The sequence below is a fragment of the Lithobates pipiens genome, unplaced genomic scaffold, assembly GCF_037356315.1.
Source record: "Lithobates pipiens isolate NorthernLeopardFrog02 unplaced genomic scaffold, aLitPip1_a1.2 Scaffold_18, whole genome shotgun sequence".
Classification (NCBI taxonomy): domain Eukaryota; kingdom Metazoa; phylum Chordata; class Amphibia; order Anura; family Ranidae; genus Lithobates; species Lithobates pipiens.
This window is the reverse complement of record NW_027507758.1, coordinates 381413736-381431326: the sequence shown is the minus strand read 5'-3', so window position 1 is coordinate 381431326 and position 17591 is coordinate 381413736. Positions and strand designations below refer to the sequence as shown.

General features: G+C 38.1%; 1 protein-coding gene across 1 annotated transcript in view; it reads left to right on the top strand.

Moving 5' to 3' along the window:
• CSMD1 (CUB and Sushi multiple domains 1) overlaps nt 1–17591 on the top strand; it is a 2539710-nt gene that overhangs the window by 2480746 nt on the left and 41373 nt on the right. The window contains exons 64-68 of the mRNA XM_077487775.1: nt 10338–10517; nt 11162–11206; nt 13145–13306; nt 14250–14362; nt 17243–17330. Coding sequence (XP_077343901.1) covers nt 10338–10517; nt 11162–11206; nt 13145–13306; nt 14250–14362; nt 17243–17330 — 588 coding nt within the window. The remainder of the gene's footprint in view (nt 1–10337; nt 10518–11161; nt 11207–13144; nt 13307–14249; nt 14363–17242; nt 17331–17591) is intronic.

Sequence of the window (17591 nt, the reverse complement as noted above, 5' to 3'; positions counted from 1 at the left end):
TCTGTGTGGTCAGTTTCTAACAGGAAAGCAGGGTGACTGGCAGCATTAGCAGGTATTTTACACAAAGGAGGCAATGCAGAGAGAAGTCCTGGGGGCTACCAAGTACCAGAAGCTTTTCTTTATGGGAATGGACAGTAGCGTAGCATGGGTTGTCCACACCATGGGCAAGCCAAGTAATTTGCACGCCCTAATCCGGTGACCCACTCTGGAGGATTCTATATAATTGGCAGTTTGAAGTGCATTTCGATCTATAGTTGACGTAGGTCTAATTGGAAGGCGAGCCCTCTGTTGGGGCGCAGGTGCATAATTGTGACTGCTTCAGGATCCACAGGTGCATACATATGACTTAAAGCTTATTTGAGTGAAGTGGAACATTATTCTACACTTGTGTATAGGACTATCTATTTGGACTACTTTCTTTGAACTTATTGCATTTTTTTGCACTTTTTATGTGATTATCCAAATATAACCCATGCACATTCGTTTTGATTTACTAAAGGCAAATGCACTGTGTACTTTTGAAAGTGCAATTTCTCCAGAACTTAGTAAGTGAGGTAAAGATTCACTTTACAAAGAACACCCAATCACGTGCAAGGAAAATAAAAAAAACAGCATTTTTGCTTGCACATGATTGGATAATGGAAGTCAGAAGAGCTCTCCCTCATTTACTAAGATCTGGAGCAACTGCACTTTCAAAAGTGCACAGTCAATTTGCCTTTAGTAAATCAACCCCACTGTGTCTACAGAGCATAATTATATTCAATATTTAAATGATTATTTATGTTATACATGAACACTGTGTTAGCAGGTCAGTAGTGTGTTTATTACACACTATGCAGTTTTGCTTATAGGGATTTTTTTTTACTTTTAGTTCTCATCACTTACTGCACAGTGTAGTAGCTCAATATCAGTGTTATTTTTTGCTGCTGGTGTTTTTGTGTTTAGGTGACACTTCACATTATTATTCTTTATTATACTTCAAGTAGGCATGTGTTAGCAGCACAGCACTGTTTTTATATTGTTTTCATTTAATGTAATGCTGATAAAAAATCTGAATGAAGGACTACACACAGAGGTGGCTGAGCCTGTCCAGTGTAATCACAGCAGCATTTCCTTTATTCAGGCAGCCTGAGTGCAATGTATAGCCTGTCATTAACATGAATGGCTGTATGTTGCTATATTAATATTAATGATTTCTCCGCTGCACACAGGGGTACACACAGGTGTGAGCAGCGCATTGCATTAGGGTGTGCACCCCAAAGCCCACATGCCTTTCTCTGCAGCCTCAGCTGCACTTGACAGTGAATGCATGGGAAGTGCTCTGTACTGAGTGGCTTCCTGTTCATTCACAAACTGAAGCATAGTAAACACCCATTTAGTAAAACACTTTACTATGCTTCATTTATGAACGAACACAGTGAGTGAATGTGTTCACTATGTTCATTTAGAAGAGGAAGGGGCCAGTAAATGACATATTGTTTAACCCCTTACCCCACTCTCCATCCTGAAGCATCCTCTGCAACAGTCAGGTCCACCCAGACAGCTGTCCAGGTGGCACAGAACCCTGAACACCTGACCTAACCCTAATAAATAGGCTCTCCCAGCAGGCCAAGGGACCCAAGAAGATTCCTGTCCATTGACTGAGATACCCTACCTATTCCTATTCTGTCCTTGCAATGCCCTTGTCTTATCAACTAATGCCACCAGATACACAGCCATCTAGTGACAGAAGAGAGAAGTGCAGCAAATCCAGACTTAGGGTGAACTCACTTGATCAACAACAACTTAACAACTGGCCAATGCCAATACACCTGGCAGGAAAATTTAGCAGCAATCCTGCCTAGACATCAGGGTGCTACACAATGCGCCATTGAAAAAAACAGGATCTTGTTCTATGGTGCCCCACTGTTAAGCCTGTGTTTCGCACACTGTAGAAACCTGTTCTCGCTATTCTGGCAGAAGTTGCTTCTCTGCCATTTAGACCAAGTGCAAGAGAAAAAACTCACGTGGATAATTGTAAGCAGGGGCTGAGCCTGGAATTGATCCACCTCTTGAACGCTGTCCCCCATTTCAGGCTGTACCCTTTCTTCTCTCTCCCACATGCTCCAGCTGCCAGCACCTCCTGTTAGTTTACAAGTCAAATAAGCCAGTCCGGGGAAGGTGCGAGTTCTAATGATGGCTCCCATTGGCTTTATGTCTTCCTTATCTCGGCATGCTCCCTCTCACCCCCTTCTCTTTGTGCCAAAACACAGCCGCTCCAATAAGCACAGAGAGGTATCAGTCAGGGTGCCCTTGCAGCCAGAAATTTAAACATAGCATTGGCTTCTGCGGCTCTGAGCCACTGTATCCCTCTACAGATGTGAAAGAAGTCCCTACCTGATATTTACTCCTTTTTTAGCAAGTTTTACACATACACACGCCAACAATTAGACATTCAAAAGCTGGCTGAACATAAGGGTGCTGAAAGATTTTTTGGGAGTGCTCCAGCAATGGACCTAGCACACTCAGGACGACAAGGTGTGCCCCTGTAAATTATGCGCCCAGGGCAAAAGTCCTTGCTGCCTCCCCCCCCTCCATGCTACACCATTTGGAATGGATGCTGCTATATATTATATTATATTTTTAAAAGCGTCCTCCTCCTGACCCACTAGATCCACTACCTAAGATTCACCTACCTGACTACTTTTGAGGGGACTCAGTTCTCCAAATTTGTATACAGTTATAAATTGTATTTTCAGCTTGCTCTTCAGTCTCTTAGATCTGTATTATTATTTCTCTGCTAGAGGGGTGGCCACAGTCCTAGGCGTTTAGCTTTCCTGTTGATGAGCTAGCTCTTTTTCCATAGATTTTTTTTTTTTTTTTTTTTAGAGCTCTTGATGATAACCCAGATCCACACAGCAAAGTCCAACCTTAGTATTTACAACAAGGGAGATGCACCGTTGAGCAATAATGCCCAGGATTTCACACTTGAACCTGGTTGGAATGACCCAGCTTTATGGAGCCAGTTGAGTTAGTTCAGGCTTAGAGCATCCCATTAAAGACTCTTTGGTCCATTACGCTGCATTTAAAACCTTTAAGGAGGCCATGCAAGTAGCCATCAGATTTGAAAGGCTTCCTGAAAGTTTTGCATCGTTGCCTCCTAGTTCACACAGTGGGGTTTATTTACTGAAGGAAAATCCACTGTGCACAACAAGTGCACTTGGAAGTGCAGTCACTGTAGATTTGAGGGGGACATGTACGAAAAATAAAAACAAATGATTTTTTGCTTGAACATGATTGGATTATAAAACCAGCAGATCTTCCCTTCATTTCAGAGCTTCCACTCAGATCTACAGCAACCACACTTCCAAGTGCACTTGAAATGCAGAGTGGATTTGCCTTTAGTAAATCAACCCCACTGTGTCCATAACACAGGATGTCTTGGGGACTCCACCCTGTCCCAGGAAGAACTCATGCAGATCAGGGCTTCCTGATTATCTCTGAAAATAGTTATAAGGCATACACAAGGACCCTACCTATACATAATGTATCAAACTGCCCCGTTAATCCAGGAAACACCAGAGTCTAATGAAGTATGGTTTTGTCCCTCAATACAATTCTGTGCCAGTTTGAGTTTGCCTTATAACAGCTGGCCTTAGTCTTGCACAGGGATCTCTCCTTTCTACTGTGTCTAGGGCTACCATACTAAGACCTGTTTAGTTGCCTTCAGCTCTCCCTCTTAGAAACAACTTGCCGATTACCTTCCATTTCTTGTACCACCTCAGTTTAAGGTCAGGGAATAGGTCTGGCTCTCTACAAGAAATGTGACCCTCAAGTTCCCTCTCAAAAAGCTGGTTGCCAGATTTATCAATTCTTAAAATGTTGTTCAACAGATGCTTCAGTTTGCAACTACTGTCATGATAATTCTTTCTTTCATTTTTTTATTTATTTATCTTAAAAGAAATATGACTGTTGCCATAGAGGAACGTTCACTAAGTAACCAGTGCATCAGATGTTCATGCTTGAGTGGGATGTGGAACTAAAAGTTCTCTGTGTGCAACAGTGAGATCATGCATAGGATGCATCTAGTAATGATAGTTTTTTTTTTATTGCAAGGAAAATTAACAAATTGTGATTTTTCTTTGCTTTTGCTGAATAAATGTACAAATATTTGTCCATTCTGTAGATTGTTCCACAGTTTATCAATCAATATTGCCTAGATAAATAAACAGCACATGTGAATCTAAAATTAATGTTTCAGCAAATCTCCTGATCCAATCATTGCCAACGTTAAAGCCCCGTACACACGAGAGGACTTATGTCCGACAGACTTCCAAAGGAGTTCCGCCGGAATTCCGCCGGAGTTCTGACAGACTTTTCGGCCGAACGGACTTGGCCACACACGATCACACTAAACTCCGACGGATTCGAACGTGATGACGTACGACCCGACTCGAATAAGGAAGTTCATAGCCAGTAGCCAATAGCTGCCCTAGCGTCGGTTTTAGTCCGTCGGAGTAGCATACACACGAGCGGATTTTTCGAAGGGGACCGGGTCCGGCGGAGTTCCGTCGGGAAAATTTGAAGCATGCTTCATTTCTAAAGTCCGTCAGACTTTTGCGAAGCTAAAGTCCGTTGCAGCCCACACACGATCGGATAGTCTGACGGACTCGGTCTGACGGACTTTGGATGTTGAAAAGTCCGCTCGTGTGTACGGGGCTTTAGAGTATTCAAAAATTCTGTTTTAGAGTCTCTCAAGCTTTCATGTTCCCTTCTTAGTGATATGCCAGCTAAGAAGCTAAAAATTATGTCTAAAAATATTGTGGAATTCTGTGAACTTAAATAGCAGGTACATTTTTATATTTAGAAAATAATGTGCCTTTATGAAATTGTATGATGAAAGTTTTGTAGTTTCTGTTTTCAGATCTGTTTTTCCTAAATACCAGTGATATCAGCAAGAGAGGTTTCCCCTTGAGCTCATTAATGAAATGCAATTCTCTGTTCTTTGACCTCCAAGTGTTCATTTTATGTTTATTTGTTTTCCCTTTGGAATTAGGCTTGGCTTTCTAGTGTTTATTTTATGTCACTTTAGTGACCCTCCTGGACATTCCCTTCAGAGTATGAATTTTATTGCAAATCTTTGCTTTTTTTTCTCCCTATTCCCTTTGGCTCAAATTTGTAATTCTTTTACAGGTCTTTGTATTTTTATATTAAAGACATTCATTATTTGACGGTTTCATTGCAATGGTGGTTATAGATGAACTATGTACCTTTCTGTGAGACCCTTTAATGTGCTACACTTGCCTTGGGGATTGTATTTGTTTAAAGATCATGCTTTATCAAAAAAATAAATAGAAAAAACAAACTGCTAGAGGAAATACATTTTTTTTAATTAAAAAATACAAAATTGGCCATTTTACAATGTAATCTAATAATATACAATAATACTAATTAATAGACATCCCCAACCTCCTGTTAATGTGAAAGAAACACTGCCAATTTCAACCTATTACTTTTTCTGATACATGCAACATCACCATACCTTTACTTTCCAATTCACTTTTCAATTTTTAGATGATGGGGATTGAGAAGATTTATAAAATGGCCTGTTAATTCATGGCCTTGTTCGGAGAATGCTTTCTATATTTACAACACATCAACATAGATTATTTATTGCGAATCCAACATCATTAAACTAATTGGTTAAAAACAAAGCCATGTCCGATCCTGCCACTGTGTGACATGACTTTTTATTTAGTAAAAAAAAAAAACTATATCAGACCAGCTACTTGTGTGGCATGGCTTTGTTGATAAACAAAGTTATGATACTGATATGACATGTGTATCAGCAAAAGCCATGTGATTAAGTCAGCGCTGACAAGGTGATCAATGGCTTTTGTTAATAAACAAAATATGATCACAATGCTTATCACATTATTATTATTATTATACATGATTTATATAGCGCCAACAATTTGCGCAGAGCTTTACAACGTGAGGGCAGACAGTACAGTTACAACACAATTCAGTACAGGAGGAATCAGAGAACTTTGTTTCTCAGCAAATACATATGGTATCAGAACTATCATGGTAATCACATTTCTTTGTTTATAAACAGAGTCATATGATTGTCTTTTTATCACTTAACTGATGATTATATGTGTTTGTTTAGAAATACAGTACATTTAGAATTATTGTTGGGGTTAGAGCTATCATTATGGCTAGGGCTACTATTCAGGTTATGGTTAGCATTAGAGTAAATATTTTGTGGCAAATGAGCAGGCCCTAATTCAAAGGAGCTTTTCTAGTCTTCGGATGTAATTTAAAACCCCTTGCGCCCTTAAAAATCAATGGGAAAAAAAGTATTTTAAATGGCACATTTTCAGCAGAATGTCTTGATTTTTGCTGAAATTTCAGGAAATCAAAACTCCTATTTTCACATACATAATAACATCCCCTCAGTGTTGGAGATGCCCATTATATCCTACAAATGTAGATAAACATTTTATGGAGCTATTCATCCATTGCTTCTTTTGAGTGAAAATTATAGACCCTAGCTTACATATACTGCTAAAACTACACAAAAAAATGTTCAAGCATCCCATTAGAGAAACTGTAACACATACAGGAACAAAACACACCTACTTAGTTTCAATCATAGTACTAACAAGCAACACAAATATATAATGATTTAGAGATATGAAAATATGTACCTTTGTGCCTGCAAACATAGTGTATATTTACCAAAACCCTAATTTTTATCTATTGCGTTAGAATTTAATTTCAATTGTTTTTCCATGTCCTATATAAGTGAGGCTATATAAGACATACAGTATGTTATAGACTAAAATGTAATGTAACCACATCAATGTCCCAGCCCCCTGGAAGTCAGAGTTATTACATTTCTGGAAGTGTTGCAACTGCTAAACATTCTATATAAATTAACTTTGTAATTCTAAATGATGATAGGTGTCAAGATTTACCCCATAATGCATTTTTGTAAATATTTGACATTCACATCAGTCCCTGCCCTCAAGGAGCTTACAATCTAAAGTCCCTAACTCACATTCATGCACATACTAGGGTCAATTTAGACAAGAGCCAATTAACGAACCAGCGTGTCTTTAAAGTGTGGAAGGAAACCAACACAGGCACAGAGAGAACATGAAAACTCTGTGTAAGTAGTGCTATGGTTGGGAATTGAGCCAAGAACCATACTGCTGCCAGGCAGAAGTGCTAATTAGCCACTAAGTGCTTTTCTTCAGTCAAATAACTTTCATTTCTTGTATTTTCAAAGTAAGAGTGAACAATAATGGACTCATATAGTGCTGTTGTGAACTGTAAAGGAATTGAAATGGCTACTTTACCAGTTCAGTTTACTGGAATAGATGTTTGAAATACTTATGAAGTACATTTGGTGTAGGTAAAGGTGGTTGGTAACCAGGAATTAAAGGAGCTTATATTGTCTGATAAGTAAAGATAAATTGGTATTTATACAATACTGTGTTAGAAGAGATTTTGGAATGATGCTATTATGGTTTGTTAACAGGAACATAGGTTTATAGTTGTAGTGCCCCCTGGGTCTACTGGGAGTAAAGAGGTACCTCCAGAGGCAGGGAGTGAGCTTACATTCACCCCAGGGCTGAGTCTATGGCTATAACGGGATTTTATAACAGAATTTAGGCGCCAGTCACTTTAGGTATTTTTCAATGCTTTAATGAGAACTGCAGAAAGGTTGTAGGAAAGAGGGTTAGGGGAGGTTGTGGATACCCTTTTTAGCAGATCACTTACAGACTCCTCAAAAGGACGAAACAGGTTTCTTTTATAGGATCTTGAATACCTGGATAAGTCTCTCACACAGACTTAGCAACCGGTAGACTGTCTGGACAAGCCTCTCTCACAGACTTAGCAACCAGCAGAACTCCTGGACAAGTCTCTCACACAGACTTAGCAGCCAGTAGAACTCTTGGATAAGTCTTTCTCAAAGACTTAGCAGCCAGGAGCTAGTTACCTTGTTTAAAGTTGCTATGGTGATGATAAGCAGGCAAAGTAGGTTTAGAGCTGCCACTATGGTAGACATATGCTCTGGCAGCTATGGTAATAGGTGGTTATTGGCTGTGCTGCAGTGGCTATTGAGTGAAGACATGAGTTTATGCAGTGCTTGGAGACAATAAGAAAAATGTCAAGAATGGATGGAAACAGCAGAACACAACAAAATGAGAGCATTGGATTACGATGGCAGGGTTGATTCACTAAAGCTGGAGAGTGCACAATCTGCATATAAACCAATCACCCAAAAGTAATAACAGGTGACTATACAAAACCTTGTAAACAAATCCAATCAATACAAGTGTAGCACTTAAAATAGCATACAAATGTGTTATTCTAAATAAAATCAAAAGTAAGTGATGAATAAAAGTTCAAATAATGTTATAGTGAAAGCAATCCGGAATAAAAAAGGTCCACCGTGTGTAGAAAACTTCCTTCGGTCCTTAGACTCTATTACACTATGCTTTCACCAGAAATATAACAAGCCAAAAGCAAAAACAACATCCAACAAACTCCACCAGATGTTGGAGAAAAATCCAGTGTAAGTGAGCCTCCACCCAAATATGCAATCACAAAAAATGAAAAATATAAGAGCTTCAATGTACTCCTCTCAGCTTTCTCTTGTTAACAGTATGGAGTCCTCGTCACAATAACCAAAGCAATGAAAACTTACCACTGCTGCATGAAAGAAGCTTCACCTCCAACTGGCCTCTTCTCCCCCACCAGGACAGGGCTTTCAGCTGAGGAATGTGAAGGTGTTCCACAGATGATTAAAGTTGTTGGGGAGGGGCTGACTAGAGAGCAGCATGTGGAGTGGAGGCAGCCATGGAAGTCTCCGGTGTCAATAATGATTCTCCTGTTTTGTCAGAACGACCTTCACTTTCCTCAGCTGAAATCCTTATCCTGGTGGAGGAGAAGAGACTAGCTGGAGATGAAGCTTCTATCGTGCAGCAGTGGTGAGCTTGTTACATGCAGTTTACTGGTTCCTGTGATGAGGACTCCTTGCTGTTAACAAGAAGGAGCTAATAGAAGTACCTGTGAAAAAAAATTTAATTGAACCTCTTATATTTTTGATTTCTGGTGAGTGCATATTTGGGTGGAGGCTCACTTGCACTGGATTTTTTTATAACACCTGAGTTTTATTTTTGTTTAACATTTATTTAGGATTTAAAATATTAAAATTTGTATTTTATTTTAAGTGCTACGTTTGTATTGATTGGATAGAAACCAGGTTTTTTTTGTCAACACTTAACTGAAAAAACTGAAGTTAGAAGCTGATTGGCTACCGTGCACAGCTGCACCAGAATTTGCACGCTCCAATTTTAGTAAATCAACCCCAATATGTCTGTTTTACTAAATTATTTAGGAATGTTCACACAATAACATGTGTTAAGATTTTTATAAATTATCCAATCATGGGAATGAAAAATCTCTGTTTACTTGTTTCCTGTACACATTATTGTATAATTGAAGTGAATATTAACACAATTTTTTGAAATGAGATTTTGATACTGGATGGGAGAAGTACGTTTAATAAGAAACGTGGGTCACAGTAAGGCTGCATTCACACCTGGGCGTAGCATTTTCAAGCAGAAAATCACGCAAATTTACTGCGATTTTGTGGCGGGTTTTGTGGCAGTTTTTACTGCGATTTTGCTGCGTTTTTTACCGCGAGTTACTGCGATTTTGTGTCGGGCAAAAGGTCACCAATGTTAAAAGAAGAAAAAAGCCCAAATCTGCTCGATTCAAGCGACAAAAAAAGGGTCTGGAACTTGTTTGAGCTTGAGGCGTTCGGCTTCAGGCGACATGGAGTGGAGATGTGAACCATCTCCATTGAGAATAATAGATTTTTTCCCCTCTAGCGTTTGTAGCTTCAGCTTTCAAGCTACAAAACGCTCAGGTGTGAATGGGGTCTAAGGGATGATTCGGGTGCTGATCAAGGAGAGTAGGCTGTTGGTGTAAAAGGGAAGGGGCCTAAAGGAGGTTTGGAACATTTATTGAAGCAGCTGTAGCTGGTTTTGGAAAATATATGATTGGGCTATGCTATGCTAGTGCATATTGATGGGGTTTATGGAAGTCCACATGGCAATGTCTAGACCTTTAAAAGCTTGTTTTTCTAACTATACTATATTTTGTTAGGTTAGGGGGTTTTCTTTTGTAATATTTTTTTAAATACAATTTTCCAAATAGTAATACGAATGATTACCATAAAATCTCAAAAACTGACAAACAAAAGTCATTAAATAAAGGGCTGTTCCTTTTCTAATTGAAACATTAATGATATATTTATCGTGTGTGTTCTATTCCAGCTCATGCATGTAGACAACCAGAGACCCCTATGCATGCTGATGTGAGGGCAATAGACTTACCGACTTTGGGATACACTTTAATATACACGTGCCAGCCGGGATATTTTTTGGCAGGTGGGTCAGAGCACAGAACATGTAAAGGTGATATGAAGTGGACAGGCAAACCACCAATTTGCAAAAGTAAGTATTTTTCTTTTACTAAAAAAGATAAAAACAATTCTTTTATTTTACTATGTGTGACTTTTTTTTATTAATATACAGAGGAGAATGTTGTACAAGGTTGCTATAAAAGCCCATGTACAATTTTTTCAACTTTCTCATGAAGGTACCTGTTTTCCCTGCAACCCTCTCAACTGTTTAAAGGCTGTTTAAAGCCCATATTTTGAAAACAATTAATACATTCAGCAACATTGGTCTTATGATCAATGTGCATTTACTAATTGTTGCATTAAGAGAAGTACAGACCTGACTGGGAGAAGGGCTGAACTGCAGAGTGGGGGTAAGAAGAAGTGATCTCCAACATGCTCTGCATATTCCTGCTGCCGGTGACAGATAAGACATGTAGTCTTTGTAAACTATCCCAGACCTAGATGAGAAAAATGTGTAGGTAGAACCATGCACTTCTGTGCTAAATTAAAAAAAAAACAGATCCCTGAATGGATAAATGCCCCTCTAATTAAGGAAAGACGGTTGTTTGGGTTTGGGGATGGTGTATGTGACCATACTTTGTTACTTTTTGTGCAAGTTGTGTATCTATTTATTGTGAATTTTCTGTTCTTAAATAATATCCCTAAATTCAATGGTGTTTTTTTTTTTTTTTACAGGCAGAGGTTTCAGGGAACATAACACAACAGTTACAAAGACCCCAGGTTTGTTAAAATAGATTTATGAAGGTTTGTAATTTAACTAGCATAAACACTACAAGGTCTATGAATTTAAGGCTATGTTAACTGGTAGCCAGTAAAACTAAACTGTCATCTGGCAATTAGTAATTCCACTAAATTACTGGACAATCGATTAAATCTGTTCTCAGTGAAGCAATTTACAAAATTATCAACATAAAAAATGTGCAATATTTGGTGAACAACAACTAAATGTTTGTAATACAAATCTACCTTGTTAATGTTGTGAAACACAGGGAAAGTTCAACAGTGTGATAAGGGCAGTATATAAAAGATCCTATAAACCAAATATCATTAAAAAATAAAAAATAAAACTATTGTAAATATGTGTGTGATTTATAAAAAATGCTGCAAATACCTAATTTCACTGCCGAAATTGCAACCACATGACTGGCCAGCTTTCTCCTTTTCTCCTCTGGGAGATGCTGCGAGAGGGGCTGAGATTCCTCTGCTGGTGTCAGTTTGGAGGGGAGGAGGAGAGAGCTGGCTGGTCATGTGATCACAATCTTGGCTCTTAAATGAGGTATTTACAGCATTTATATTTATAAATCTTTCACAGAGGGGGACACTGCAATAGGAGGCAGTGCTGAGGGTGTATACAGGTTAGTGTTATGAGAGCAGCAGGAGGGGAGAGGGGCTTCTCACACAGACAGAGAGGGGAGCAGAAAGCAGGCTGCTGATGACAGAGGCATGTAAACTGACCACGGTCTCAGCAGTTATGATACACCGTGGTCAGTTTACAGAGGAGTGGGGTTTCAGCCAATTTTTTTATGTGTAAGGGACAAGCACTGTGTCATAGAACATGCTTTAACCGCTTCAGCCCTGGAAGATTTTACACCTTCCTAACCAGAGCACTTTTGGGATTTGGCACTACGCCGTTTTAACTGACAATTGCGCGGCCATGCGATGTTATACCAAAACAGCATCCTTTTTTTCCCCACAAATAGGGCTTTCTTTTGGTGGTATTTGATCACCTCTGCCGTTTTTATTTTTTGTGCTATGAACAAAATAAGAGCAACAATTTAAAAAAAAAAAGCTATATTTTTTACTTTTTGCTATAATAAATATCTCCCCAAAAATAAAAAGTTTTTCCTCAGTTTAAACCGATATGTATTCTTCTACATATTTTTGGTAAAAAAATCACAATAAGCATATATTGATTGGTTTGCACAAAAGTTATAGCGTGTACAAAATAAGGGATAGTTTTATGGCATTTTTATTATTTTTTTTATTGGTAATGGCAGGGATTTTTATCCTGACTGCGTCATTATGGCGGACACATCGGACACTTTTGACACTATTTTTGGGACAGTTGTCATTTATACAGTGATCAGTGCTATAACAATGCACCAATTACTGTACACTAGCAGGGAAGGGATTAAAAACTAGGGGGCAATTAAGGGGTTAAGTGTGTCCTAGGGAGTGATTCTAACTGTGGGGGGATGGGCTACCAGTGACATGACAGCGATCACTGCTCCCGATGACAGGGAGCAGTAGACCCCTGTCATGTCACTAGGCAGAATGGGGAAATGTCTTGTTTACATAGGCATCTTCCCATTCTGTGGCTCCATGACATGATCGCAGGATATTGGCAGACATCGAGTCTGCGGGACCCGTGGGAACGGTCATGCTGTATGCGGCCTGCCAATTAAAGGGGATGTACAGGTATGCCCATTTGCCCACTGCTGCCATTGTGCTGACTTATATCAGCGTGCATTGGTCAGCAAGTAGTGGTCGGCAAGTAGTTAAAGGAGCAGGATCCATTTGTTTGGGGGTTAACAAACACTTTAATTACAGAATTGTTAAGACGTAGATCAGTATACACAAACATGTAAGCCATTTAAAAAAATGTTGTGTATTATATTATATTATATTATATTTATTAACAAAAACCTTTGTTTTTAGTCCCTTCAGATGTTTTTTCAATAAATTCTGTCTGGAAAGGATTTTATGAGTACCTTGGGAAACAACATTCAGCAACTTTAACTGTTGACTGGTTTAATAACACAAGCAGCAAAGTTAATGGAACATTTTTAGATACGAACAACAGTGAACTAAAGTTATCAGGTATGCTGAAATACATGTCTATGTTAATAATATGCTATTTTTTGTATTTTCCTTACCTTTTAAAGATCTATGTACTGAAGTATATTTAATGTGTTTCACTATATATATATATATATATATATATATATATATATATATATATATATACTCTTCATTTTGATTTTGCTCCATCTTTCATTACCATATATTTTATGGTGCTAAGAATGATTGTTTTGCTTAGTTTTTTGTTTTGTTTTCTGCCGGGCATTGGTGATAACCTTTATGCCTTGTAGCATCAATTTGTTATATTTACATTTGTAACACAGGCCATCATGCATTTTTGCTCTACACTGTGATTAAATAATAATATTCTATAGTAATATACACTATTGTGTGTGTGTGTGTATATATATATATATATATATATATATATATATATATATATATATATATATATATATATATATTTAAATTCACCTCCAGTAGTCATGAATAAATGTTATTAAATGTGTCTAAGACGTATATGTTCACGGTTGTTTGCATAAGTAGATTACAGTGGTATAAAAGTCAAATCATGTTTTACCTTTCTGCATTAAGGTTAAGAACACTCCAATACCTGTGCTGGCCCGTTCTCATAGGAAACACAGGCAGCAGTGGGAGCCATTTGCTCCCGCTGCTGTGAGTCAAATTCCTGTAAGGAGGTGGCAGGGGCTTGATTTACCTGTGCCATGTATCTATGGACACACACAGCCTAGCTCAGGAGTGATCCCACTTGGGTGCCCCACTTGGAAGACTCCAGAAGAGGCAGTAAGAGACTGTTCTGTGCAATATCATTGCACAGAGCAGGTAAATATAACATCTTTTTATGTTAAAGAAAAAAAATGTATCCTTTAGCATCTCTTAGGTTTGTTGTTGTTTTTAGTGTTCCAAATGTTCCAAAAATAATCATTTTCTTTTTCTTTAGGAATTTATAAGAAAGAAGAAGCTCATTTACTTTTGAAGATTTTCCAGATTAAGGGTTCATCAGAAAGTTTAATAAAAAAGTTTCAAAATGATAACTGGGCAATGGATGGTTACGTAAGTGTCTAAGTCTCTTAAAAATATTTTTTGGTGTCCAATTTTAAGAGTACAGTATAAATGGCAAGCAAGCCTAGATATATCCTGAATATACTTCAAAGTTGGGAACCCACTTTGACATAGTAGTTTAGTGGTGTTTCGATAGGTTAGGTATTGACTTTTTTTGCTAGCATAAGGGTACACTATAATTGGTTCAGGGAACAAAACTAGATGTATTTTGGCCATACTGCAAACTTTGGAACCCACTGTGAGACAGGACATGCAATATATGGCTGTTTGGCATTTAGGTACTGACCTTTTTCAGTGAACAAGATAATTGTCCATGGCACTTGGGAAAAACTTTTATCCTTCTGTAAAATAACCTTGTCAATATACCAGGTATTAAAATATGCTATATGTACGCTCATTGGGGTTATTGTACTAAAACACATGTTTACCTAACAATGTGAAGGGAAAATCCAGTAACTTTTATAATTCCCTTGTGCATAATTAAGCAATAAAAGAGGGCAAAGTTTTACTTTACTTAGTGAACATTTACTTTGCTAAGTAAATATATTTTTGCTAGAAAATCAACAGCTCTGTGTCTGGAACCCGTGCCTATACTGCAAACAAGTATTTATTACCTTTAATCTTATTTGTTTCCAAATATTTATTTCTATTGTATTTGCTTTTATTTATTTATCATCAGTAGGACATAACTATCCCTAGGGAGAGATATAAATGTTCAGAACTATCAAAGAGCTACTGGCACAGAACATGCTTATTCTACTTCTGAGAATACTTTTGGCATGGTAGTGATTGTATAGTGTTGAACAAAGCCTTCCAGCTGGTTCTAAATTATACTGCACATTTAAATACCCATCTCTCTCTTAGGCTGCTTTCACACTGGGGCGGGAGCAGCGTCGGCAGTAAAGCGCCGCTATTTTTAGCGGCGCTTTACCGTCGTTTTAGCGGCGGTGTGCGGGCGCTAGCGGGGTGGTTTTAACCCCCGCTAGCGGCCGAAAAGGGGTTAAACCCGCCCGCAAAGCGCCGCTGCAGCGCTTTGATTTCAATGGGTACGAGCGGTATAGGAGCGGTGAATACACCGCTCCTTCACCGCTGCAAAGATGCGGCTAGCAGGACTTTTTTTCACCGTCCTGCCAGCGCATCGCTCCAGTGTGAAAGCCCTCCGGCTTTCACACTGGAGTTAAAGGGGCCGGTTTTTTTCAGGCGTTACACAGGCGCTATTTTTAGCGCTGTAACGCCTGAATACCGCCCCAGTGTGAAAGCAGCCTTACTGTAAAAGATTGCTTCACTGTCCTTGTCTATATAGCATTGGTAGTGCTTTAAAAATCTGTCCTTCACAATAAAGGACTAAAAAGGGGGCCCATGGTATGGGATGGTAGAAGGGCCATTCTAAAATCTTACAGGAAAAGTCAAAGTTAGCACATAACTTTGGATTAACGTACCGTTTTCGCTGAAGGTACCCTCTGCTTATATTTTACATTAATCATGTGATTAATGTAAATTCCCCAGATTTGTGACAGGTTTACTTTATCTTAGGAAAAAAGGTCAGACAGTGGTGCTAAAAGGTGAGTGATTAGGAAATACAGTTTATTATTCTTTCTGCAGTGCAGTAGCAATGCTGAATTACAGTGTCTCGCACACTACCAGTGTGCTTGTTGCACTAATATCAGGGGCACATTTATCACACTCAGAATATGTATTTGTAATGTAAATTGCTGTTTATGTCAAATTATTATTATTATTATTATTATTATTATTATTTTTTTTTACTAACAACAGATCTATATTTCTAAACGTACATTTTCTGTAGTTCAGTGTTCCGTTATTAATATAGATTTATAGCATTTTGCCATCAAAATTCAATGTATTCTCTATATCAATTAAACCTCTAAAGCCAATTAAGATGAAGATTTGAAACCTAATCCATCCCTCATAATAAATCTGCCAGGTCAAGGTAGCTGGGAAATCATTATGAAACAGACAAATAGGTTAAAATAAAATGTTGATATTGGTGATTATTAAATAATAATTATTTTGTATATTGACTATTAATAAAAGTTAATCTTGAAACGTTTTGCTTATGGTCATAGTAGAACATTGTAACTAGTGAGATGTCCCTTCAACAAAGCAGGCATTACAAATACATAGATTGACGTATTTAAAGGTAGCCTACAGTGCAGAATTTGGGATTCTATCTCATTCTGATAATGATTCTGTCTATGTTTTAAGTACTTGTCCACAACTTAATAAGCACATGAAATTATGTTCTTTTTTACACTGGTGGAGTCTACAAAAATTAAACAATGTTATTTTACCTGAGTTCACCTTCAAATAATAGATCTAGTTCTTGATTTGTGTATTTACAAGAATTTTCTGAGATTGTTTTGCTTACTGGCTTTCATTGTAGACACAAAAAAATGCATAAAGTTTTGGCGCAACGGGGGTTGTATGTCCCAAATTAAAGAAAGTCTCTGAGTAATTATTTAAGGAAGGAGAGAAACAAGGAACCTCCGTCCATGAGTTCATAAATAGACAGTCTCAATTAAAATATCTTTAGAGTAGCAGCGGTAGCTATCCTAACAGTGTGTCCAACTCTAAAAAAAATAAAGGAAAAGGAAGAGGGGTTCTAAACTTAGTTGGTGCCCCCCCCCCCCTTTCCTTCATTGTAGACACAAACCTTAAGACCTGTTTCAAACAGGCCCCATCTCACTATGTGAGCCAATCTTTAAGTGTCACACATAGATTTTAGATGTTAGATGTATAACTGATGTAACTGCATAACTGTACAGTTGTTAGCCAAAGTAATATAATGTAGGTAATATAAATAATATTAACTGAATAACCTATTGCTTTTCATTATCTTAAAAAATAAAGGTATCTTCTGGAAAAGAAAAGAACATTTTTAACTATCAAGGTGATATACAATCCAAGGATTTTGGGAAGTTTATATTTCAAAAACAAGGTATGTTCTTAACAAAACGTTCCTGAAGTCTGAATAATAATGATACCAGTGGATTATCCAAGCATATATACAGTTTTCCTCATCAGTGTGATGTTGCTTTGTGTTGTCAGCTTACTTGTTGGGTCAGAGAAGTGATCAAGCTTTATTATTTAACTCCTTCCCACTGAGCCTACTCAGATGTGCGTACTCGGCTTCCGGGGGGTATACCGGGATGATGCCCGCACCTGCAGGCATCATCCTGGTACCGTTTTTTACAGCGGG